Source organism: Lolium rigidum, chromosome 7 (genome assembly GCF_022539505.1).
Source record: "Lolium rigidum isolate FL_2022 chromosome 7, APGP_CSIRO_Lrig_0.1, whole genome shotgun sequence".
Lineage (NCBI taxonomy): Eukaryota > Viridiplantae > Streptophyta > Magnoliopsida > Poales > Poaceae > Lolium > Lolium rigidum.
The window spans coordinates 229,814,100-229,834,113 of record NC_061514.1 but is presented as its reverse complement, the minus strand read 5'-3'; the positions used below and the strand labels follow the sequence as shown (position 1 = coordinate 229,834,113).

General features: G+C 44.3%; 3 protein-coding genes across 3 annotated transcripts; 1 reads left to right on the top strand and 2 right to left on the bottom strand.

Annotated features, from left to right (window-relative positions):
- The first annotated feature begins 4,651 nt into the window (after positions 1-4,651).
- Positions 4,652-9,749, top strand: LOC124670777 (transcription factor bHLH111). The gene is made up of 7 exons (XM_047207253.1): positions 4,652-5,161; positions 6,301-7,069; positions 7,142-7,282; positions 7,912-7,983; positions 8,105-8,170; positions 9,003-9,041; positions 9,398-9,749. Exons 1-7 carry the CDS (start codon positions 4,800-4,802, stop codon positions 9,566-9,568), a joined length of 1,620 nt encoding a protein of 539 aa, XP_047063209.1. The 5' UTR covers positions 4,652-4,799; the 3' UTR covers positions 9,569-9,749.
- Positions 9,750-10,566: 817 nt separating this feature from the next.
- LOC124672523 (pentatricopeptide repeat-containing protein At1g73710) lies at positions 10,567-14,143 on the bottom strand. Its single transcript, XM_047208740.1, has 3 exons — positions 11,223-14,143; positions 10,913-11,135; positions 10,567-10,830 (listed from the first exon to the last, which is right to left on the bottom strand). Exon 1 carries the CDS (start codon positions 14,141-14,143, stop codon positions 11,378-11,380), a length of 2,766 nt encoding a protein of 921 aa, XP_047064696.1. The 3' UTR covers positions 10,567-10,830; positions 10,913-11,135; positions 11,223-11,377.
- Positions 14,144-16,734: 2,591 nt separating this feature from the next.
- Positions 16,735-18,861, bottom strand: LOC124670580. Its single transcript, XM_047207068.1, has 3 exons — positions 17,268-18,861; positions 17,059-17,178; positions 16,735-16,979 (listed from the first exon to the last, which is right to left on the bottom strand). The coding sequence occupies exons 1-3, from the start codon at positions 18,859-18,861 to the stop codon at positions 16,735-16,737; spliced, it is 1,959 nt and encodes a 652-aa protein (XP_047063024.1).
- Positions 18,862-20,014: the final 1,153 nt, after the last annotated feature.

Genomic DNA, 20,014 nt, shown 5'->3' with positions numbered 1-20,014 from the left:
ACTCGATGCAATTTTAAGCCTGGATTGACCGGACGTTATCTAGGGCATACAAACTCAGATTTTGAAGTTTAATAGATCTAAAATAATGCCAAGATATTTTACTACAACTTTCATGTTGTAACTTAAAAAATTCATTTGACGTCATCTTCGAGTCGGGGAGATCTTTAAAAATAATTATGCATAGACGTTCTGGAAAACACCAATTGACTCTCCTTTGTGGTTTCAATGTAATTCCGACACAACAAAATGTAAAACACGGATTTGTGCACTTTTACAACTACTAGTAGGTTAGTCCCAATGATAAATATGATAAGTTGCTAAAGATTAAAGATAATAAACTTGAAAGTTCATTGATACATTTTACATGTATCAACACCTAATATCTTTTCTGGTTCACATGACTTACCGGGAGCATCATGATCCATCACGGAGGATTCAAGGTCACCATGGTCACAAGTGTTCAAACATCTATCAGATAGATGATTAAAGTGTTCAGAACCTACTTCCCGAAGCCAAGAAGACGCCAAGGAATCAACCACCTGTTTCTTGGGTTCTCCACGACCTATCTTTTAGTTCGTCGAAACCTTCAAATACCTACCATCCGGATTACTGGTGCACGTAAGACCTACTATTCAGTTCAACGGAGTCATCAAGCTCAACATACGGGTCCTCTTAGGAGCATGGCTTGGCTTCATCAATCATCAACATCTCAAGGCTAGTTATCTCATTAAATATACTTATAGGGGGCTTGTCGGATATACGTGGATTCTGACCGCAACCCTACATTACACGGGCATACATCCCTTCTCTGCCCACGAAGCCCAAGAATACCATGATGTGAAGGCCCTCATCCATAAGTTCCAACCAGCCCTAACCTGATGTGCTACACCAGGACTCCACGAAGACTTCCTCAACCAACCGTACGTGATGTACAAGACTTCCAAGAACTAGCATGCAACATGAAGACACCTACCAATGACACTTATATATATCACAGACCATTCGTCCAGAAGACAAAGTTTAACATCCATGCCAAGTTGCTCTATAGTCTCCATAGTCATATATAAAACCTAGATCCATCTATAAACCTCATCGGGTGCATACATAAGCAATGGACGACATGGCAATGGACGATGCCGTGATGAGGGTCAATTTGGGTCGGGTGTTGCCGGGGTGCAAAGACATGTACCCCCAATACAACCTTCGGGAGCCGACGAGCACCTGACCCTTGAAAATTGCCATGGCTGGACCATGATATGGCCAAAGACCCAGATTCGTCTTGGGGGGCGCTCCACCGGCGCCACCTCGATCGTTCGGACGCCTCGGAAGGCACCTCCCGTCATCGCCGCCACAACAAACTGTCACAAAAAACTGATGGGAGCGTCTGCACCTCAACCGCCATCAGCGCCGCCTAAAGCCAAGGCCGTTGCACCGCCATCGCCCCCGCCACCACCCCAGGACGTGGACATGGTGACAAATGATGACATGGATGATGATGCACCGATTGACGTCGATGCCTACCTCAACACCGGCGCCGACATAGATGAATTGTACCACCTTGTGTGGATGAAGAACCATTCCACGCTCGCGACGATCAAGCTGGCCTAGCCAAGGCAACCAAACAGCGCCTGGTGTTCCGTGGCTTTCTGAAGAGACGCCTCCGGTCGCCGATACACAAGAGTCGTCTGCCACAAACGTTTTCAGCCCTAACACACTACTTAAGAAAGTCAATGAGCAGTTTGAAGTGTTAGGGGACGTTGTTGTGAAGAAGCACCGGAAGAGACATAGTAAGAACAAGGAGAAGGCTGCGAGCCAGCCACCTCCGTGGATCCGTCATCAGGACGACGTGGTACCTCCCCACAAGGATGATTTGACCAGAATGCATGAAGCTGGTAAACCAATACTGGGTTCAGAGTTGCGCCACCTTGCTTCCAGAGCTATGTTGTGTCTGCAGGAAGGTATCCTGCACCTAGAGTCACTCCTTCTTAAGGACAAAGATCTGAATTACCCGGTCTTCACGGTCAGGGTGCCAAGGGATGTGGGCTTCATCACTGATGCCCCCGCGGATGTGTTCTTCATAGCGTACGAGGACATCTTCAAGCTGTTTCACTCGAGAAGGCTGGAATATAACTTGGTCCGCCTATTCGCGCTCAATCAGACGATGAAGATCAAGAGAGAAATTTCCTCGTATGTCGCGGTAGCGGATCCCTACTACATGTGTGACAGCCAGTTGGCTTCCTCAGCGACACAGGCCCATGCGACGTAGTACCTACAGAAGTTCTTCTTGGACAACAAGAGGAAGGACAACATCCTTTTGGCTTTCTTTCCCGAGTAGGTACACATCGCTAGCCGTCTAATATATTTCTTGTCCAACATCTTGTTCCAATTGTGTGTTGCGCAGAGACATACTGCACACTCATCTCCATCTCCCCGAAGTATTCGATTGCCACCTATTTCGACTCAGGGAGTGCGAAGAAGAAGAACTACGCCAGAATAAGGGGTGTTCTGGATGATGCTCTCGAGGGCTACTTCAAAAAGGGAGGCACCTTCAAAGATAAGGGGGAATGTCTCACGGACGATGGAAAACACAATTTCAAGCACGTGCTCAAGTTCCCATGTGTCAAGCAGTCTGCTGGCAGCGTGAAGGAGGCCTTCTACGTCATGCATCACCTTTAAAGGGTTTGTCCAGGATAGCCAGAACTTAATGCTGCCATCTGCTCCGAGGATGGGCCGAAAAGTTGGCGCAGATCGACGATGATGATCTTAGATAAGACTTCCATGCTACCCAGGTCAAGTTATCACATGTCATCATTGAAGATGTCATCATAGGGGGGGGCTCTTACACCAAGGTAGAGTGTTATGTAAGAGGGACATCGAAGAACGCCTCAAAGCACAGGGTGACATTAGAACGAGGACGACGAAAGATTTGTATAAGGCGTTCCCGGAGCCCTGCGAGGCCATTGCTCCTTGACTTAGTGTGTGTATCGATGGTACACGTCGTGTGTGGGTCATAAACTCTAAGTACTATCTTCATCGGTTTGTGTGTATCGATGGACGTCGTCGTGTGTGTGTGTGTCGCAAACTTAACTTACCTACCTCTAAACGGTCGTTGTTGTTGTCTTCAACTTTACTATATGTGGTCTTTGTTCTCTGATTGTCATCAATGTTATATGTTACGTTTATGAATGCTTTGCTCTAATATTTATCAACATATATGCATGATGTACTAATATGATATACTAATATGCCTTGTCAATAGAGATGCCGACGTACGTTGTGTACAAGGGTCGGGTTCCAGGTGTCTACGAGGAGTGGCAGGACTATCACCAACATGTGCATAAGTTCAGCGGGAACAACTACAAGGAATACGCGACTAGAGAGGAGGCGGTAGCACAATGGAGGAGACACCCCGGAAGAAGACGAACCGGCTGAAGTTCTTGGTCCCCCTCTTACTCATCGGCACCGCGGTTGTACTCTATTTTACTAAGACATGTGAACATTTATAATGTGAGATAATGAACACTTGTGTAATAATTTGGCTCTAAATGATGTAATGATGAACATTTGTGAGTGTATCATGTCATTTCGCGTATAAAATGTATTCTCCTTGTATTTCTGGATCTTCTATGTATATTTCCTGTATAGTACTATATATTTCCTGTATAATATCTGGATATAGTACTGAAATGCAAGAAATTCGAAAATCCTAAAAAACCAATTTTGTGGCGCATATTGGAAGATGCGCCACAGAATCTGGTGCACAATTCTGTGGCGCATCCTCCAATATGCGCCACAGAATGTTCATCCTTTCTATGGTGCATGTTACCCCATGCGCCGGAATTCTGTGGCGCATCCCGACATGCGCCACAGAAATAAATATATGTCGCGTGACTTCTGTGGCGCATGGCATATGCGCCACAAAAGCTGAAAATGGTGCGCCACAGAAGATGGATTTCCTAGTAGTGAGCCCATCAAGTTTACCTTATAAATCCTTGTACACTCATGTGGTTACAGCCAATAATGAAGTCTGAAAGAAGCTCTTCATCATCTATATCGTGTCTTTAATCCAAACCTGTTGACCCGAGCCCCTTGCTGAACAAATAAACTCACCACCGATCCTCAAAGTGAGATTGTCATCCTATGGGCTAACCGCATGCGATTATTACTATCTGGAACGGTTCTCATAAACCCTATGTGACATGTTTGATAAGGGTTTCTTAGTATTATTGTCATCGCTAACCTGACGATATTCTTGCGAGCTTGGCCTCAGTCGTACTGAACTTGCAACCCAGGTGGCGGCAGAATCTGCCAGGTTATGTGCTAATAAAGTGCACATCCCATCCAAGTTCATAGACTGTCGGTGCATTTTGCTCCTCTCGAAATACATACATAGTTCGAGGTTAACGAACAGAGCTATTTTTCGCAGCCTTAACTCAAAGCTATGTAGGCTAGCACACCCACGTAGCAGCCATAAAGACATTCTTTCGTACTACAACTCGCTCACTAGATAGGTAGACTAATGGTGACGCCCGCCCACTGCTTAACCAGATCCCCAAAAGGATTGAGATGTCCAAAGACAGAGACTATTCCAGAGTGTGACATCACCCCCAGCGTAGCCATCCCCTCCTTTAAAAAGCTCCCAGCAGAGCAGACACCCACGAACTCCTATCACCCCTCTAGACAAAGCCAAATTCCTCCTCCCTCTCTCCTCTCCTTCATTCCCAACTCCCTACTACCCAGCCACACGCCCGCTCAAGCTTGATTAATTGCCTAGCTTGCACCAAGGACGTACGTCGTGCATGCAGTGCATGGCCCAGGAGAGCTCCGAGGCCTCCGTCGCGAGCTCACCGCCTGCGCCGCCGCACCCACCATCATCGGCCACCTGGTGGCGCGACATGAATCCTTACTCCACTACCCCGGCCTGGCCGCCACCACCTGTCGCCGCTGCGCAACGATGGCCTCCGTTCGGCCACCAACAGCATCAGCAGCAGCACCGGACGTCCTCTTCCGGCGCCGAAGACGACATGTCGGCCTCCAACGCCACCATGCAGACCTCCTACACCAACACCTCCACCACCAACCACTCCGGCATCAGCATGGACGACTCCTCGGCCGCCGCAGCAGCAGCCGCCGAGAGCCACCTCTGGAACCAAGTCCTCATGTGAGTATTAGAGTACAGAAATCATCACTACATGCATATTTGCATATTCTCCGGGCGTGAAAAGACGGCATGCGTCCACTACCTCTTGTCCGACAGAGAAAAAGAAAGCAGCATCGCTTTGCCTAGATTCTAATCTCGCGAATATATATTGTCTACCTAGCTAGTGTCATGATACCGGTTTCGATCGATCTAATCCATCCTGCTGGGCTTAATTCTCATCTCCATCGATTCCCTAGCTAAGCTACGCTAATTAAAGAAGAAATTGAAATGGAACAAGAATATATGTGCAAGCATACATATCTTTATATGAATATTTATTTATTACAAAATGATGATGATGGATTCTACTCTGGACTCACTCTAGAGAGCCAGTGCAAGGGAAAGCTAGCACAAGAGAGGAACAAAAGCAAAGCAAAGCAAAGGAGCCAGCTAGCTTTACAAACAGTGTGATATAGGAAAAGGGTAATTCGATCTGACAATGCAAATCTAGATGCGCCTTTCGGTTTGCCAGTGTTACATGTGTATGCATATAGAGCCATAGAGGCATCATTGCGATCCTTCGCTCATAAGGTTCTTTAACCTGACATGTTAACAAAATTTTAAATAATATATGAAGTAGACTTGCAGGTAAGGCTACTGGAATTGGAATCAGCATAAGTGAGATTGCTTGCTTCGAACAAAATTCTGTTTCTTCTTTAAAGAATATAATCATAAAGCTCCATGCATGCATGCTTGGTATATATAGAGTTGCTTAGGCTTTTGTAGAACCTAGCTAGATAACAATGCCAAACTACATAAGCTACTGTCAGTTAGTACTTAAATATTTAAGTGGAGATGCAACTAAAGATTTGTTTGTTTGGTACGGCTAGCCAAAAAGTGGAACCATATCAAAGCATCAGTGTCTCCTTGCTTACTACCAGTACTTTAGTCCATTTCCCAAAGACGATCCCTTCTTTACATTCTCTTCGTCTCAAAGAGGCTTTCCACACTTTAATTGATTGCCTAATGATAGATGACAAATACTAGGCAGGACTAGCTAAGTTGCATAAACTAATTTAATTGCCGTGAAGCAGGATTAGTGCAGGTCGTCGATCTTTTAGTTCACCTTTTAATTGCTTCTCTCTTGGAACGTAACTCAGGGGCGCCGGCGGCGAGGTCGGGAGGAGCATGCAGGCGGTGCATGACGCCCACGACGACAGCGAGAACTTTCTCGATCTGCTCAACTCGAGGACGCTTGCCCCAGAGCTCTTCGCTGAGCCGCCAGCCTGTGACTACCTTAAGAAGATGGAGTACAGTGGCAGCCATGGTGGTGGCGGCCCATGGCCGGACGTCCACCAGTTCAACGCGGCCAATATGGAGAAGCACCTAGCCGGAGCTGGCTACGTCAATGCGCTCGCTCACCACCACGGCGCGCCAGAGCGGCTCACGGCGAACCTCTCGGACCTGGTGAGCAACTGGTCCATCGCGCCACCCAACCCGTGCCACACCGACGGCAGCCACCTCCAAGGGCGCGTGGGCCAATGCGATGACGCCGCCGACATGGGCCACGGCGGCGCCAAGGCCCTATTTCTGGACTCTAGCGGCAACGTCAAGCACGAGATGGGCGGCCATGCCGCGATGCTGCAGGAAGCGGCCGGGAGCAGCAGCACCAGCAGCCAAGACTTCACAAGGCCCATAGGGCTAGGGTACAACTCCATGCTAGGGCTCAGCAACAGAATGTACGGTGGCGGTGACGCCGCCTTGGAGGTGCAGTGGGGAAGCAACAATAATGGTGGCGACGCTAGGAGCCTGTCGGACCTGATATCCTTCGGCGGGGCGATGGGAAAGCCGGCGCCGTCAGCATCGCCGGCGAGGGCGTCGTCGGCGGAGTACAGTAATAAGAAGCAAGTGCAGGACATCTCGTCGCCGGTACGTGTAAAAGAATAAGCTCTGCATGCTCACGCTGATCAACCGATGATGTAGTACATACTGTGTGCGTAGGCGAAGACGAACAGTGGCAGCGGCAAGGCGGCATCGAGCGAGGGGAAGAAGAAGAGATCGGAGGAGGAGAAGGGGTCGTCGGAGGGGAACGTGAAGAAATCCAAGCACGAAGCCTCATCGCCCACCTCGTCGTCTCTCAAAGTATGCTATTGGTTGCTTGCACAATTGCACTTGCATGCATTCATACATGTTCATCGATCGATCAACGAGCCATGCATGCATCGTGTGCTTCTTCTAACATCAATGGATGATTCGATATTCTAAATTACCTCTCAAGTCTCGACCAATTATATGTTTGCTTGCAAATTATAAATCCTGCTTGGAGCGATATAGTGAACTATTGAGACATAAATTTACCAAAACCATCAATTATTTTTATTTTATTTTATTTACATGAAAACCATCAACCATTAGCTCAACCTTTTTTCTCTCTCTCTCACAAATAGTTACTACATTAATTCTCTAAGCACTTATTTCGGAAATGCGAACCCATGAACTACTCAAACCATAACATATGCATGTTTCAAACACCATGCATGGGAATGTTGCATCTCTTGAAGTATATCTCTGGATTGGCTAGCCATTTTCATCATTGCGTTAGCCGGTGCATGAAGCTGAACAACATCTAACTTAAGATAACGATTTTTTGTTTAAGATACCAATTTCCTCAAACCAATCTATGCTGCCGGAGATAGTTCTCCTGTGCACGAACCTTGGTATGTGCACGATAGTAGCATTCCTTAATCAATTAATCAGCTTCTGTTTACCAGGCGCAAGTGCCAAAAGTAAAGCTAGGAGACAAGATAACGGCACTTCAACAGATAGTTTCGCCATTTGGGAAGGTAAGTTCAAACCTACATATGTGTTCTATTGTTGTTTTTCAATATTATTTATAATGCAATGATAACAAAGGTAAGAAATAATAAGGGAATACTGACACTGTTCCTCTTCTACATGATGCAGACTGATACAGCATCAGTTCTATATGAGGCGATAAATTATATCAAGTGGTTGCATGAACAAGTGCAGGTAACTTAGCTTACTAAACATTTTCTTCTCTCTAGCCGATTAATTATTTATTGTCCCTATATGTGGATTGATTTATATTAATTTATTTATGTTTAAAACTAACTGTTTTTACTTGGTAAGTAGAGTTCTACAGTATTTTTGATCTTGTAAGCCTTTCTAATGTTAGAAAGTGTATATCTTCCATATTAAGTTAAGAAAGTTAGCTGGACATTCAGTTATTTCAAAAATAGTTTGGATAAGCCTTGAGCAAACTAGGATTAACGGAATAAGTATGTTTACCTTTTTTATTATGTATAATGCATATGCTGTTAAAGGACTATTCAATCAACATGATCAGCAAAAGGATAAGGGAGTTTTCTCCCCTTAACATATTTTGATAATTGAGAGCTTTCTACGATCTTTTTGACTCGAGCAACATAATCACTGCAATTATTGATTTGTCAAAAAAGATGTTTTGCAAAAGGCCCTAATATTACTGGGGGAAAGCCACTCCTTAAGATTAGTTAGAGAGGAATGATCATGAAAAGCAACCAATTATCAGTGGACACGTGTCGCACCGTAGTCCTATGGCTAATCAATTCATTCATGCCCCCCTCTTGGAGGACCCCATGGTAGCCTTCCTTTGTTCGTATTTTGTACAGCATGAATGTCACTAGTGCTCCTGCTTTTGTGTAATGGAATGCATGGTCATGGCCCCGTTGCTACCTCCTTTTGCAGTTTGGCTCTATCAGTTCATGATATACGACATGGAAAACTTTTCGCATATCTATCTGGGAACCCACTTTTGTTTGGTTTCAATTTGACTCGATATTTTCTTGTCTTTCTCATGCAGCTGCTCAGTGATCCTTACATGAAGTCAAGCAGTAGCAAGGTAAAACCACAAACCTATATATACGGAACTTCTTTTGAATCTAGGCGTCCTTGCAAAAATGATAGTTGTAAAGCTTCATTAGAAACCACAAGCATGTCCGGTTCTATCAAGTAAGAAGCAAAACAAAAACAAAAAACTACACATCTATGAAATAACTAACCCCAAGAGTTGGTGAATTCAATCTTTCAGGCCAGTGTTTTGTTCTTTGTTCTCACACTGATCAGATAGCTGAGATCAGTAGCTATCAAACTTTTCCGCGGTTTTTAGCGGAACCTATTACAGTTGTTAAGACATACACCTGGCCATCGCAATATTTTCATGCATATAACATCATGTTATTTCCTTCTTTTTCTCAGGATTACAACCCATGGGGAGGGTTGGAAAGGAAAGAGAAGGCAGAGGCTGAGGCTGACCTAAGGAGTCGAGGGCTGTGCTTGGTACCAGTCTCATGCACGCCTCAGGTGTACAGGGATAACAACGGCCCGGATTACTGGACCCCACCCTACAGGAGCTGCCTATACCGATGATTTATTTTATTGCATATTATTATTTGATTATTACAATTATTATTGCTTACTACATGGTGAATAATTTGTGGTTAAGATATGGTTAGAGAAAGGCCAAATCATGAGGTTAATTTATAGTTGTATCTGTGTACTTACAGCCACAAGTAACTTAAACATCAAATGTATCTTGTTATGTTGATTAGCTCCATGCTTTTGGTGTCAAGATATATCATGGTTCTACACTTATAATAGATATTACAAGAAGATAGATCTACACCATTAATAATTTATTGTGTGATATGTTGGCGCCACTTACAGATGTTTCATTGCATATGTTCGAGAAAACATCCTAAGTCCACAAAGTGAAGAGAATTAGTTTTTCATTCACTTGAACTTATTGAGAGGAGACAAAAAAAAGTGTCAGCATATTCCGTTGTTCGGGTTCCTAGTACCACTGAACCCTAATTGAGTAATTATAATCAATTGTAATATGACAAAAATAAATAATTGCACAATAAAAAAAATCCAAGAGATCAATTCAGTACCTCGCATGGAAAATCTATACATAGATGCGGAGCAACCAAATGTAGCGGTTCCTGCTTGTAATCTCAGCTTTCATAAACTTTCTAGTCAGCGCAACTTTTGCAGGCTCCCAGCCAACTGCACATAAACAACCCCCTCAGAGAACTATGTTTCTTCTTGAAGAAAAGGACACTAAACAGAATATCTGAGTAGCCACTATGTTGTATCCTATAATGAGGTTAAAGAAAGCCCCATCTATCACTTCTGCCTTTATGCTCTTCAGAAGCACTTGAAGTTGTATTGGTATATCGGAACAGCTTTCAGAGAGAGGGCATGCACGAAACCTGCATTGTCAACATGAGTGAGAGCTCAATGCTCTTCAGACGTTTCAATTCAAACTGCTTAATGGTGAAGAGTTGGTTTCACCAGCTAGTTGGCTGCATGATGGCCAAAAGATTTCAATGCAAGTAGTAAGTGAGATCAAAGAAAGGGCTAAGAAACCAGCACTGAGGTGCTAAAGTCAACGATAACACAGCATGTAAGATCAGTTACTCAATGTATATGGCCCTCCATTTAGATCAAGCTTTAATGAAGTTACAGAGGGTGCCAAGAGCCTAATGTACACAGGGATCTGCCCACTGAAATTCGCCGAGGATCAATATACCTCAGTGTTCTGACTGTTGACTAATAAGCGGCAGGTCATCTCACCTTTCAATGAGCTTTAGTTGGAGCCTGAGACAGCTGAATCATATCTTGATGTGCTGTCATAATGGAGCATATTATTATCATAATAATCGTGTCAAGCGAGAAAAAAAATGCTTTAGTTACTACACATTTACTAACCCCTTATTCAGTCTACAGAGACAAACGCCCAACAGATCCACCGGAAACATAACTTCCAGAACATCACCTTCATCTGCAAAACTGCAGTTTGCCCGTTTCCATGCACAAGATGTGCCTACTACGCATGGAGCCATGGGCATGCTCAGCCCCTTAACTGCATGTGTAGCAAGTTATCATGTTGCACGTGCTCATTTGGTGATGACCTACATAGTATAATTTATCCCTGTTAGAATTGGTGAAGCATAAGCTAACGGCACATGCGGAAATAAATAAGTAGAAAATGATTCTGAATTAGACTGACTAAGCTCACCTCCAATCATCAATCATATAGATGATTCTGAATCCCTTCTTTGTACATCTTTAAAAAAAGTTCACCTCCAATAATCAATTACATTACCTCCAGTTTCAAAGTCCACAATGAAGTCATCATCACCTTGTGTGTTTACAGCTCCTTAGATGAACTCTTTAACATTTCTTGACTAGTAACTGAGCAGCAAGATCATTGTTTCCAGATTCTCTAAAGGAAACCAGTGCATTATGTAAAGACTTGCTAAACTCGCTGTTTCTATATGCAAGAAGACCATTTATCCTTCTCATGGCTTCTGACATTCCAGATATCCCGTAACAAGTTGACAAATGGATGTAAGTAACCGTGTCCGGTTTTAGCCCTAAAGCATGCATCTGCGTGAACAAACTGAAAGCTTTGTCCACCTCTCCACAGGAAGCATACACCTTGAAGGCAACATTGTATGCACGTGGATCAATTGCCAACTCAGGCTTTAAAAGTTGCTCGCAGATATTTAATGCAGTAGCATGCATGCCAGCCATGGAAAACAAGAATGCAAGTATAGCATGCTTGGCAGAACTCCTGCCATCATTATATGCTGATTCTAACTGCAACACTTCCTCAGATGAAATATTAACTTTATTCATTGCAGAAAATATCATCCGAAACATTGAGGCATCTGGAAAGATGCTATCTTCCACCATTTTCTGCACCAATTCTGCACATTCTCTCAAGTTACCCTTGGCCACATAACATGCCATAACAGCATTATATGCAGCACAGTCAGATAGTAAACCTGAATCCTGTAATTTATGGGCGATCTTAATGGACTCGCTTAGCAAGCCCATGTTCTTGTAGAGGAACATCATGGTAATGTACGAAACATCATCAGCCTGATTATTTCTCGTCAAACTGTCAAATATCGCCTTAGCCTCAAAGACCATCCCAAGTTTTGCATAGAGGTTTAGCATGGTATTAGAGGCAATGATATCAGGGCCACCATCCATGTTCCTCATCCTTGTATAAAAAATCTGCGCTTCCTTCCAGCAATTGACCTTGCTATAGGCCTTGATTATCGAAGTCAAAGTAATATGATTTGGAACGATTCCAGATTCTTCCATCAAATTGCTGTAGTGCAGTGCCTTATCCACTTGTCCTGTCTCCGCAAACATATCAATCATCAAACCATAAACAACCACATTTGGCTCAACAGCAGAGGCCTTCATTTCATTGTACATATCTATGGCTTCAGATACCAAGGAATTGTGGGAGTAAGATCTAATAACAGCAGAGTATGTCTCACATGCTGGTTTAAATCCCGTGTCTTTCATTTTACGCAAAAGCTTCTTAGCTCTCAGTGGAAATCCACCAACAGAAAACATCTGAATTAAGGAATTGTAAGTGCACTCATCAGGTGAGATACTAGAGCACTTCATGTTCTCAAGTAGAGGTGCGACTCTATCATACTGTTTTGCCAAACCATAAGCCTTAACCATGACATTATATTCCACTATGTCCCTCTTGCCCCCAGCTCCCCTATCACAGTGGAAAATATGCTCCGTTTCTTCCCAGAGACACTTGTCTGCATAAGCATCCATGATGGCAGCATAATTCCTGGATGACACCTCCGCACCTCTGCAATGCCTTTCAAAGAATGCATTTGCCTTGTCAAGCAATCCTTGATCAATGTACATCTTCATGACAAGTGGAATGGACTGTTCATGAACACCAGTACCAGACTTGATAATCCCTTGGATCACATCTTCTGCTTGATGCACCATGTTCCTCTCACATAGCACCTGCAGCATAATCCTATAGCTCACAGCATCGGCACATAACCCGGTCCTCCCAATCTGACGGTAGTACCTCAAAGCTCCCTCCACATCCCCCACTGACGCAGACACCGTCATCAGCACATTGAAGGTCCTAATGTCCGGAGTGATCCCTCTGACGAGCATGTTAGCTAGCAGGATGTCTGCCTCCTCTATGCTGCCATGTGAGCCAAATACGTTGATCATGGAATTGAACGTATATATGTCTGGCATAACTTGACAAGCCAGCATATCCAGAAACATGTCCAGCGCGTCCTTGAGCCTCCCAGCCTTTCCATAAAGGTCGATCATAGTGTTATACGTGACCACAAGCTTTGGCTTCCTACTAGGAACCTCCTCAACGCCCGGTGCGCCAGCAGAATGAAGTTTCTCGTGGGACATGTCGTCTAGCAAGAATTTCATCGGCCCATGGAAATCAACGGGTCTGTATTCAAGATGGAGGAATTCAACATCGAACCTGCCATCGCACCAGTTGGTGAAGAGGATGAGTGCGTCCGAGTAGCGGCCAGTGTTCTTGAGGATGCGGACGAAGGTGTTCATGGATACCTCGTCAGGGGAAACACCTCGTGCGCGCATGTGCAGGAGAAGCAGGAGGGATTCTTGTGCCAAACCGGCCTTGGCAAGAGCGTCGGCGAGGGCGGCGTAGGCTGGATTGGAGGGCGGCACGGCGTCGTCCCGGGACATCCTGAGCCAGGTGCGGCCGAGCTCGGACCACCGGCGTGCGCGGGCGAGGTGGCGGAGGAGGACGTTGTAGTGGACAGGGTTGGGGGCGTAGCTCGGGAGCGCGCGCAAACGGTCGAACAGGTCGTGGGCGCGGCGCCAGTGGCGCTGCCGCGAGAGGAGCGCCGTCTGCTCGCGCGGGGACATGGAGGAGAGGGAATCATCGGATGGGTGGAGGGTGGCGGTGGCGGGGTTCCTGGAGAGGGTGGAGGTGGCAGCGGGGACGGGAGCGTGGTTGCTGCACGAAAGGGGAGGTGGCGGCGGCAAGCGGGGAAGGTGGAGACTAGACGCGGCGAGAGGAGAAGTAGGGAGGAGGTTGGCGTGTGAGCCGGCGGTCGTTGGCTTCTTGCCGGTGCTGGTGACGGCGGTGCCGGTGGCCGGAGGGCAATTCATGACGGTGACGGCTTCGGGGAAGGGAAAGAGGGCGGGCGGGCTGAGGAGACGACTTGACGATGGGTTTAAGGCTTGTGGGGACGACAAGTCAGTGGAAGATGGCGCCGCGTTTAACCTCCTCACTCACACGCTACAAATGCTACTGTTGCTGAAATTACCGCTACCTCCGTTCTAAAAAAAAAATGCAACGTCTATAGTGATCTAGAAGTATTTGTATTGATTTGGTTTTGTAAATGAATATTTTTAATAAATATTGATCAAAGGTTGCAAGCAGTTGACTTTTGACTAGAAATATACACTTAGTTCTTCGGAACAAATACAATACAAAGTACCAGTTCAAAAAAAAAATACAATACAAAGTAGCCACTCTTACGGATTTTAACCCCACTCAATGATGCTACACTTAAAGGAAGCAGGAAAAATTCTACGGGATTACGTGCATGCATAGTGAAGTGTTCCCGTAGGAACTTTTGCGTACATGTAGCGTTGTTGTTAACCACTGCCTTTCAACTAATAGTCTCCGTTTTTTTCTAATCAACAATCTTTTTATCGCTGACTTCCCAATTTTCGTTGTTGTTGTCTTCTCGGTCCTTGGTCTTTCGAGTAGGGGGTGTGCAAAAAGATAGAACTTTTGTTGTTTGCAGGACTTTGTTGACTACCAACAAAAGATACAACTTTGACAGCCTAAAGGTATTCGTGTTATTCACATTGGAACTGCCAAAAATCATATCAGCTATTTTTTTCACATTAGCAAAGTACAATAATGCCGCTGTTTTCTATATGTGGATCAAAACTTTTAATCCTGTTCCTCCTGAAGTACTGAAAACTATATCTTTGCCTCTAATTACTTCAACCCGAGTGGCCTGACAACACTTCTTTCTGAATGGCCTTGCTAATGAAGCTCATTGTTAGAGCAACTATAAGAGTAACTGAAAAAGGGGCCGGAACCGAAAAATTCAGGCGAGTTTTTTGGTTCAGGCCAAAATAGGTCCAGAACAGAGCCCGAACTCGCAGTCTGGCTCGTAAACAGAGTTCGGGGGCCCGAAAAAATCGACGGCCGCCCCGTATTTATGCAGGGCACGGGGGCGAGTTGGGTTCCAAAACCCTACTCCCTCGCCGCCGCTCCATCGCGTCTCCGCTCCACCTCCGGCGAGCAATTTCGTCGCCATCTTCGGCTCTTCCGGTCCGCCGCCACCACCCCTCCCTCCGTAATGGCGTGCGCAAGACGGGCCGGTAGGGGAGGAGGACCGAATCGGCGGCGGGAAATCGCCACCGCGTCCGCCGGGTGTGCGGTCGGAGGCGGACCGCGCGAGGCGGGCGCGCTCCGTCGGAGCTTGGAAGCGGGTGGCACGCAAGTGGCCGCGTAGGTTCGCGCGCCGGCTCGTCCTCGCATAGGCGTCGCTCGTCCTCGCATATGTGGCCGCGCTCGTCCTCGCATAGCCATCGCCGGCGCGGGAAAACCCTCCTCTGCCGCGAACAACCCCGGTGACAATCCCTGGGCTAATTTCGTATATTTACTAGTCAAATTAGCGAGGCGGAGTATGTTTGGTTAAGTATTTTGAGTAGTATTTGTAAATTATGTTCGAATGTAGCTCAATCGGAGCAAGATTTGGTTTCATTTTGCATGATCATCGGAGCAACTTTTTCCAGTGACTTTTGATTTTCTTTTTCAGTTAGCGTTGTTGGTTTCTATTCTGCGCGATGACTAAAAGCATCGAAACTGAAACATTCAGGAGACCGAACTCCGTCTTTTCGGTTCGAAAAAATACGGACACTACTAGAGATGCTCTTAGGTCCCTATCATTTTCGTTAGAATCCATTAACTGTTTTATTTCAACTGTGGCATGATATGACTTGCTGCTGGATTTACCTGCTGACATGTGAACGGAGGAGAAAAGGTACATGTTAAGCTCGCCCATCAATCAGGAGAGAATCGAATTCAGCAAGCAATATGTTTCTTTTATACATAGATTATTATTACATGAAAGATTCATGTTCCAAATATATAATACATTTGTCTGAACTGGGAAAGTGAAAATAATATCACTTGATTTATCATTCAAAATACTTTCAAAACAAAGTTGCATATGGGAGACTGCGCCCATGTGCAGATGTCGTCTATTTGATAGGAACTAGTAGAAACATGTTCACTTTATAATATGATACTTTAAAGAAATTGTTTGCAGTAAACTGGATATATATAATTGAAATAACCTAAGCTAAATCATCTATGAAATGGCAATATGATAGACACAAAATCAAGGAAATGAAGCATGAAAAGTCAACTTATTATAATTATAGGATAGCTGAACTGTACAAGTATGTAACACAAGTCACTGTAGTCATGCGGACGCGTATAATGAAAAACACTAATTTACCAAAAACCAGACTGTGTCTGCTAAAAGTGAAACCGATCAAAACTGAAAATTCAGTTAGCCAGTTATATACGTCTTTGGATGTGTCTCGGATATTTTCAGCTTTCATATAGATCACGAATCAACATTTTTACTAAGCAATAAACGGATAGATTTCTAATTTATAACTAAAATCACAGAGGTATAGGTCATAGTCATAAAAGATGTATCGATAAGTTAACTGCTTTCAACTGGACGAGAACTAATATCTGATACTGCTGGGTCTGGATGACAGAGAGAATCTGTGTGGACTCCATGATCAACAATGGCATGATCCATTATCTCTGAAGTTCCGTTTTGTCTGCCTGCCTCCATTGAAGACAAATTAGGTGAAAATATCTCATTGGAAGGAACCTCAATCCTTGATGGTGAGCCCTCTTCTTCCTTGCTAGCTTGAGCATCAGAATAATTATGAGCATTACCTGCATCATAAAATGCTTTAGGAAAAAGAACGAAATGCTATGTTCACAGTAAAATCAAGTCCTTTCAATCTTTGATTACCTTCTTGCAGAAAAACTGCATCAATTGGTGAACCCATAGATGTGGGCTTATCGGTCCCTGATGGACTTGAATCATAGATTGGATCACCAATCTGGGTTTCATCGATCTCAGATTCCCTGCCTAGAGAGAAGGAAATAATCATCAGTTATTAAATCTGGAGTCGGTGACATAAATTCCTAGAAACAAGGAAGAGGTGTTTCTCCCGTTACCTGTTAGTTCGATGTTATTAACCTCAAAAAGTCCGGTAGCTTCTGTTGATGATGACATCGATTCAAGATCATCTGAATGTGGAGAAATTTGATGGAAATCATTGCTTGTCATCTCCATTTCTTGTGGGTATTGCATAACACTAAGATCTTCCAAGTGAGACAAGTTCAAATTTTCACTGCCTTGGGCTTCCTCCCAATCATGTATATGCCCATCAGGTAGCGACATGTCATCATCCGATGACTCACTAATTAGTACAGGTGGGTCGATGTCGAGTGCCAAAGGGTCCTCACTCATATATTGGGCTGAAGGAGATTGTTCATCGATTTGACTAAATGACGGTCCATGTCCTTGGTTTGAGCTATCCTCCAATAGCTCTTTCTGGATTTCTTGATCAGCAGCTGAAGCAGTACTGTTTGAGTCTTGAACAGAGCTCTTTGCACTAGTTTCTCTTTCAAGAATTGGAACTGCAAATCCATCATTATCCGTTGTTTCCGTAACAAAGTATGGTCTGAACCGAGAAGGCTGTAAATCTTGCCAGAAGTCAGTGATGAATGGTGCTCCTTCTGTGAAGCTCTCATGCCTCCTAAGCATTCTATTCTTTTGTGGTTGAGGTGCAACAGTACCAGGCTCCACATTACTTAAGTTATCTCCTCTAGTGGAGCTACTCTCATCTTCTTGCTTGCCTGGAAGCTGGAATGTGTTTCTCATTTTCAACGGTGCAGATGGAGCAGATTCCGGAAAGTTGTCTTCATCATAGGGAAGATTTAAAGGATTTCTCCTAGGTGCGAAAACAGTTGGAAGTTGGACATTAAACTTTGAGAGTTCCTCCACTGTTGGGAGGGACTCACTGCTGTCAAAGTCTATCAAGTTCCTATTTACATATTTCCTAGCCCTACGCCTAGCAATCAAGGTCTCCAGCCTTTGGTTTCTCTCAATCTCCAAACATCCAATTTTCAGTATGTTCTTCTGATCATCAGCAGTCCATGCCACAACTTTAACACCATCTTTCTTCTCGAGTCTGCTTTCATCATTGTCGTCTTGATTCTCAGTTTCATCCTCAGTGCTGTTACTACCAGAATCTCCATCGTGAGATGAAACTGATGAACTGGTTGTCGACCGGAGCTGATGAAATGCGTGAAGCATTGGATGGGTATCTGTTTCTGAGCCATCTGATGCACCTGATACTGATTCAGAAGAAGAACTTCGGCCATGAGATCCCTTATGGATTTTCTTCTCACTGTTTTTGTGGTTAACTAATCTCTCCTGACTAGATGGAATTTGTGGACGAGAGACATCCCCAACTGATTTAGCATTATCGTGGATATTCAAAGTTTGAGGAGCCTTTTGTATCTTTTTGTAGATATGATCATTGTCTGGATTGTTCGGTTCACCATAAGCTAGGATAATTCCAAGAAAGAAACCTGTGAGTAGGAGGATTGGCGATGTGGCCACAAGGAGGGAGAACCAGCTGAAGTAGTACTTGTACAATATAACCACGCAAAGCAATAAGCAGAGAACTGAAGGATGACGCCGACAGAATCGGCCTGCAGTCTGTAAGGTGTATGTCTCTTTTAAAACCTTTCGCCATTTCATTGTAACTTTCCCAAGTTCTGTTGCATGGGTCTGATAAGATTAAGAAACACATTTATGGACAATCTTCATGTCATGGGAAAAAATCTCAGATTGTGCGAGCGGGCACAAGCAAAGCAAATAAGCAGCATTTGTTTTCGCAAAATCATGTTATACTGCTTTCAAGTTAGATGCAGGCTTTACTTTTCAGTTAGTACTTTCCTGATATGAATCTGAAACAGTTTAACTATTGGTACATGATAATATTTCTAAGGTAGCAACACTCGCACAAAAATTGAGGTGGAACTTTCACCAATTAAATTCCTGTGGCTATATATGATTTAGGTCATTTATCAAGATCTGTATTTGCCATAGTTCTCCCTGAATTCCAATTTGATATTAAAATATCCAAAAACTCATTACCTCAGAAAAATAATTATCGATATGCATCATACAAGGGCATCGGCACAAAATCAAGATCATCATTTACAATCAGCATTTACCCCCATTTCTCTGCCCCACAAGATGACCTAACCCTCGCTGTTGCAAGTGAAAATTTTCCAAAAAGAATGATCGATATGCATCATACAAGGGCATCGGCACAAAATCAAGATCGTCATTTGCAATCAGCATTTACCCCCATTTCTCTCCCCCACAAAATGACCTAACACTCGTTGTTGCAAGATAACGAATGAGAAATTTCCAAAGAGAAGATGATCTGGTTACCTGAATAGGGGATCACAGGTTGCAATTTCTCTCCCCTTTCTTCTCCTCTGATGGCGCTCCTCTGTCTTTTCTCTCTCTATCTCTCTCCCCGTGCGAGCAGAATGGTGACGGAGAAATAGGAAAGAGGGTCTGGACCGATCGACCACACATAAGTTCAATAACGGTCACCGTGTTGGGGGTTTGACAGTTGACACTAACAAACAAAAAGGAACTACAAAGTGCCAGTTGGATGTTTTCTTTAGGCTAGACATAATTCTAGTATCATCATAGCTATTATCATGCATGTTGGTCCCATAAAAATACTGATGTGGTAGCTAATTAAGGAGGAGAGAAAAAATAGAGTAGCATAGGTAAATAATGTATCATAGCGCACGTAACGAGAAAAATTAATGTTAAACAAATCTGATACACAATTTTACATTGAGATTCTACAAATCAATAAATACTACAA

Coding starts and splice junctions, on each gene's coding strand:
- LOC124670777 (XM_047207253.1), top strand. CDS start 4,800: ATGCAGTGCATGGCCCAGGAGAGCTCCGAGGCCTCCGTCGCGAGCTCA. Junction 7,070..7,141: donor TGCAGGACATCTCGTCGCCG/GTACGTGTAAAA, acceptor CTGTGTGCGTAG/GCGAAGACGAACAGTGGCAG. Junction 7,283..7,911: donor CCACCTCGTCGTCTCTCAAA/GTATGCTATTGG, acceptor TCTGTTTACCAG/GCGCAAGTGCCAAAAGTAAA.
- LOC124672523 (XM_047208740.1), bottom strand. CDS start 14,143: ATGAATTGCCCTCCGGCCACCGGCACCGCCGTCACCAGCACCGGCAAG.
- LOC124670580 (XM_047207068.1), bottom strand. CDS start 18,861: ATGAAATGGCGAAAGGTTTTAAAAGAGACATACACCTTACAGACTGCA. Junction 17,179..17,267: donor TAATAACATCGAACTAACAG/GTAACGGGAGAA, acceptor CCTTCTCTCTAG/GCAGGGAATCTGAGATCGAT. Junction 16,980..17,058: donor TGCAGTTTTTCTGCAAGAAG/GTAATCAAAGAT, acceptor TTTATGATGCAG/GTAATGCTCATAATTATTCT.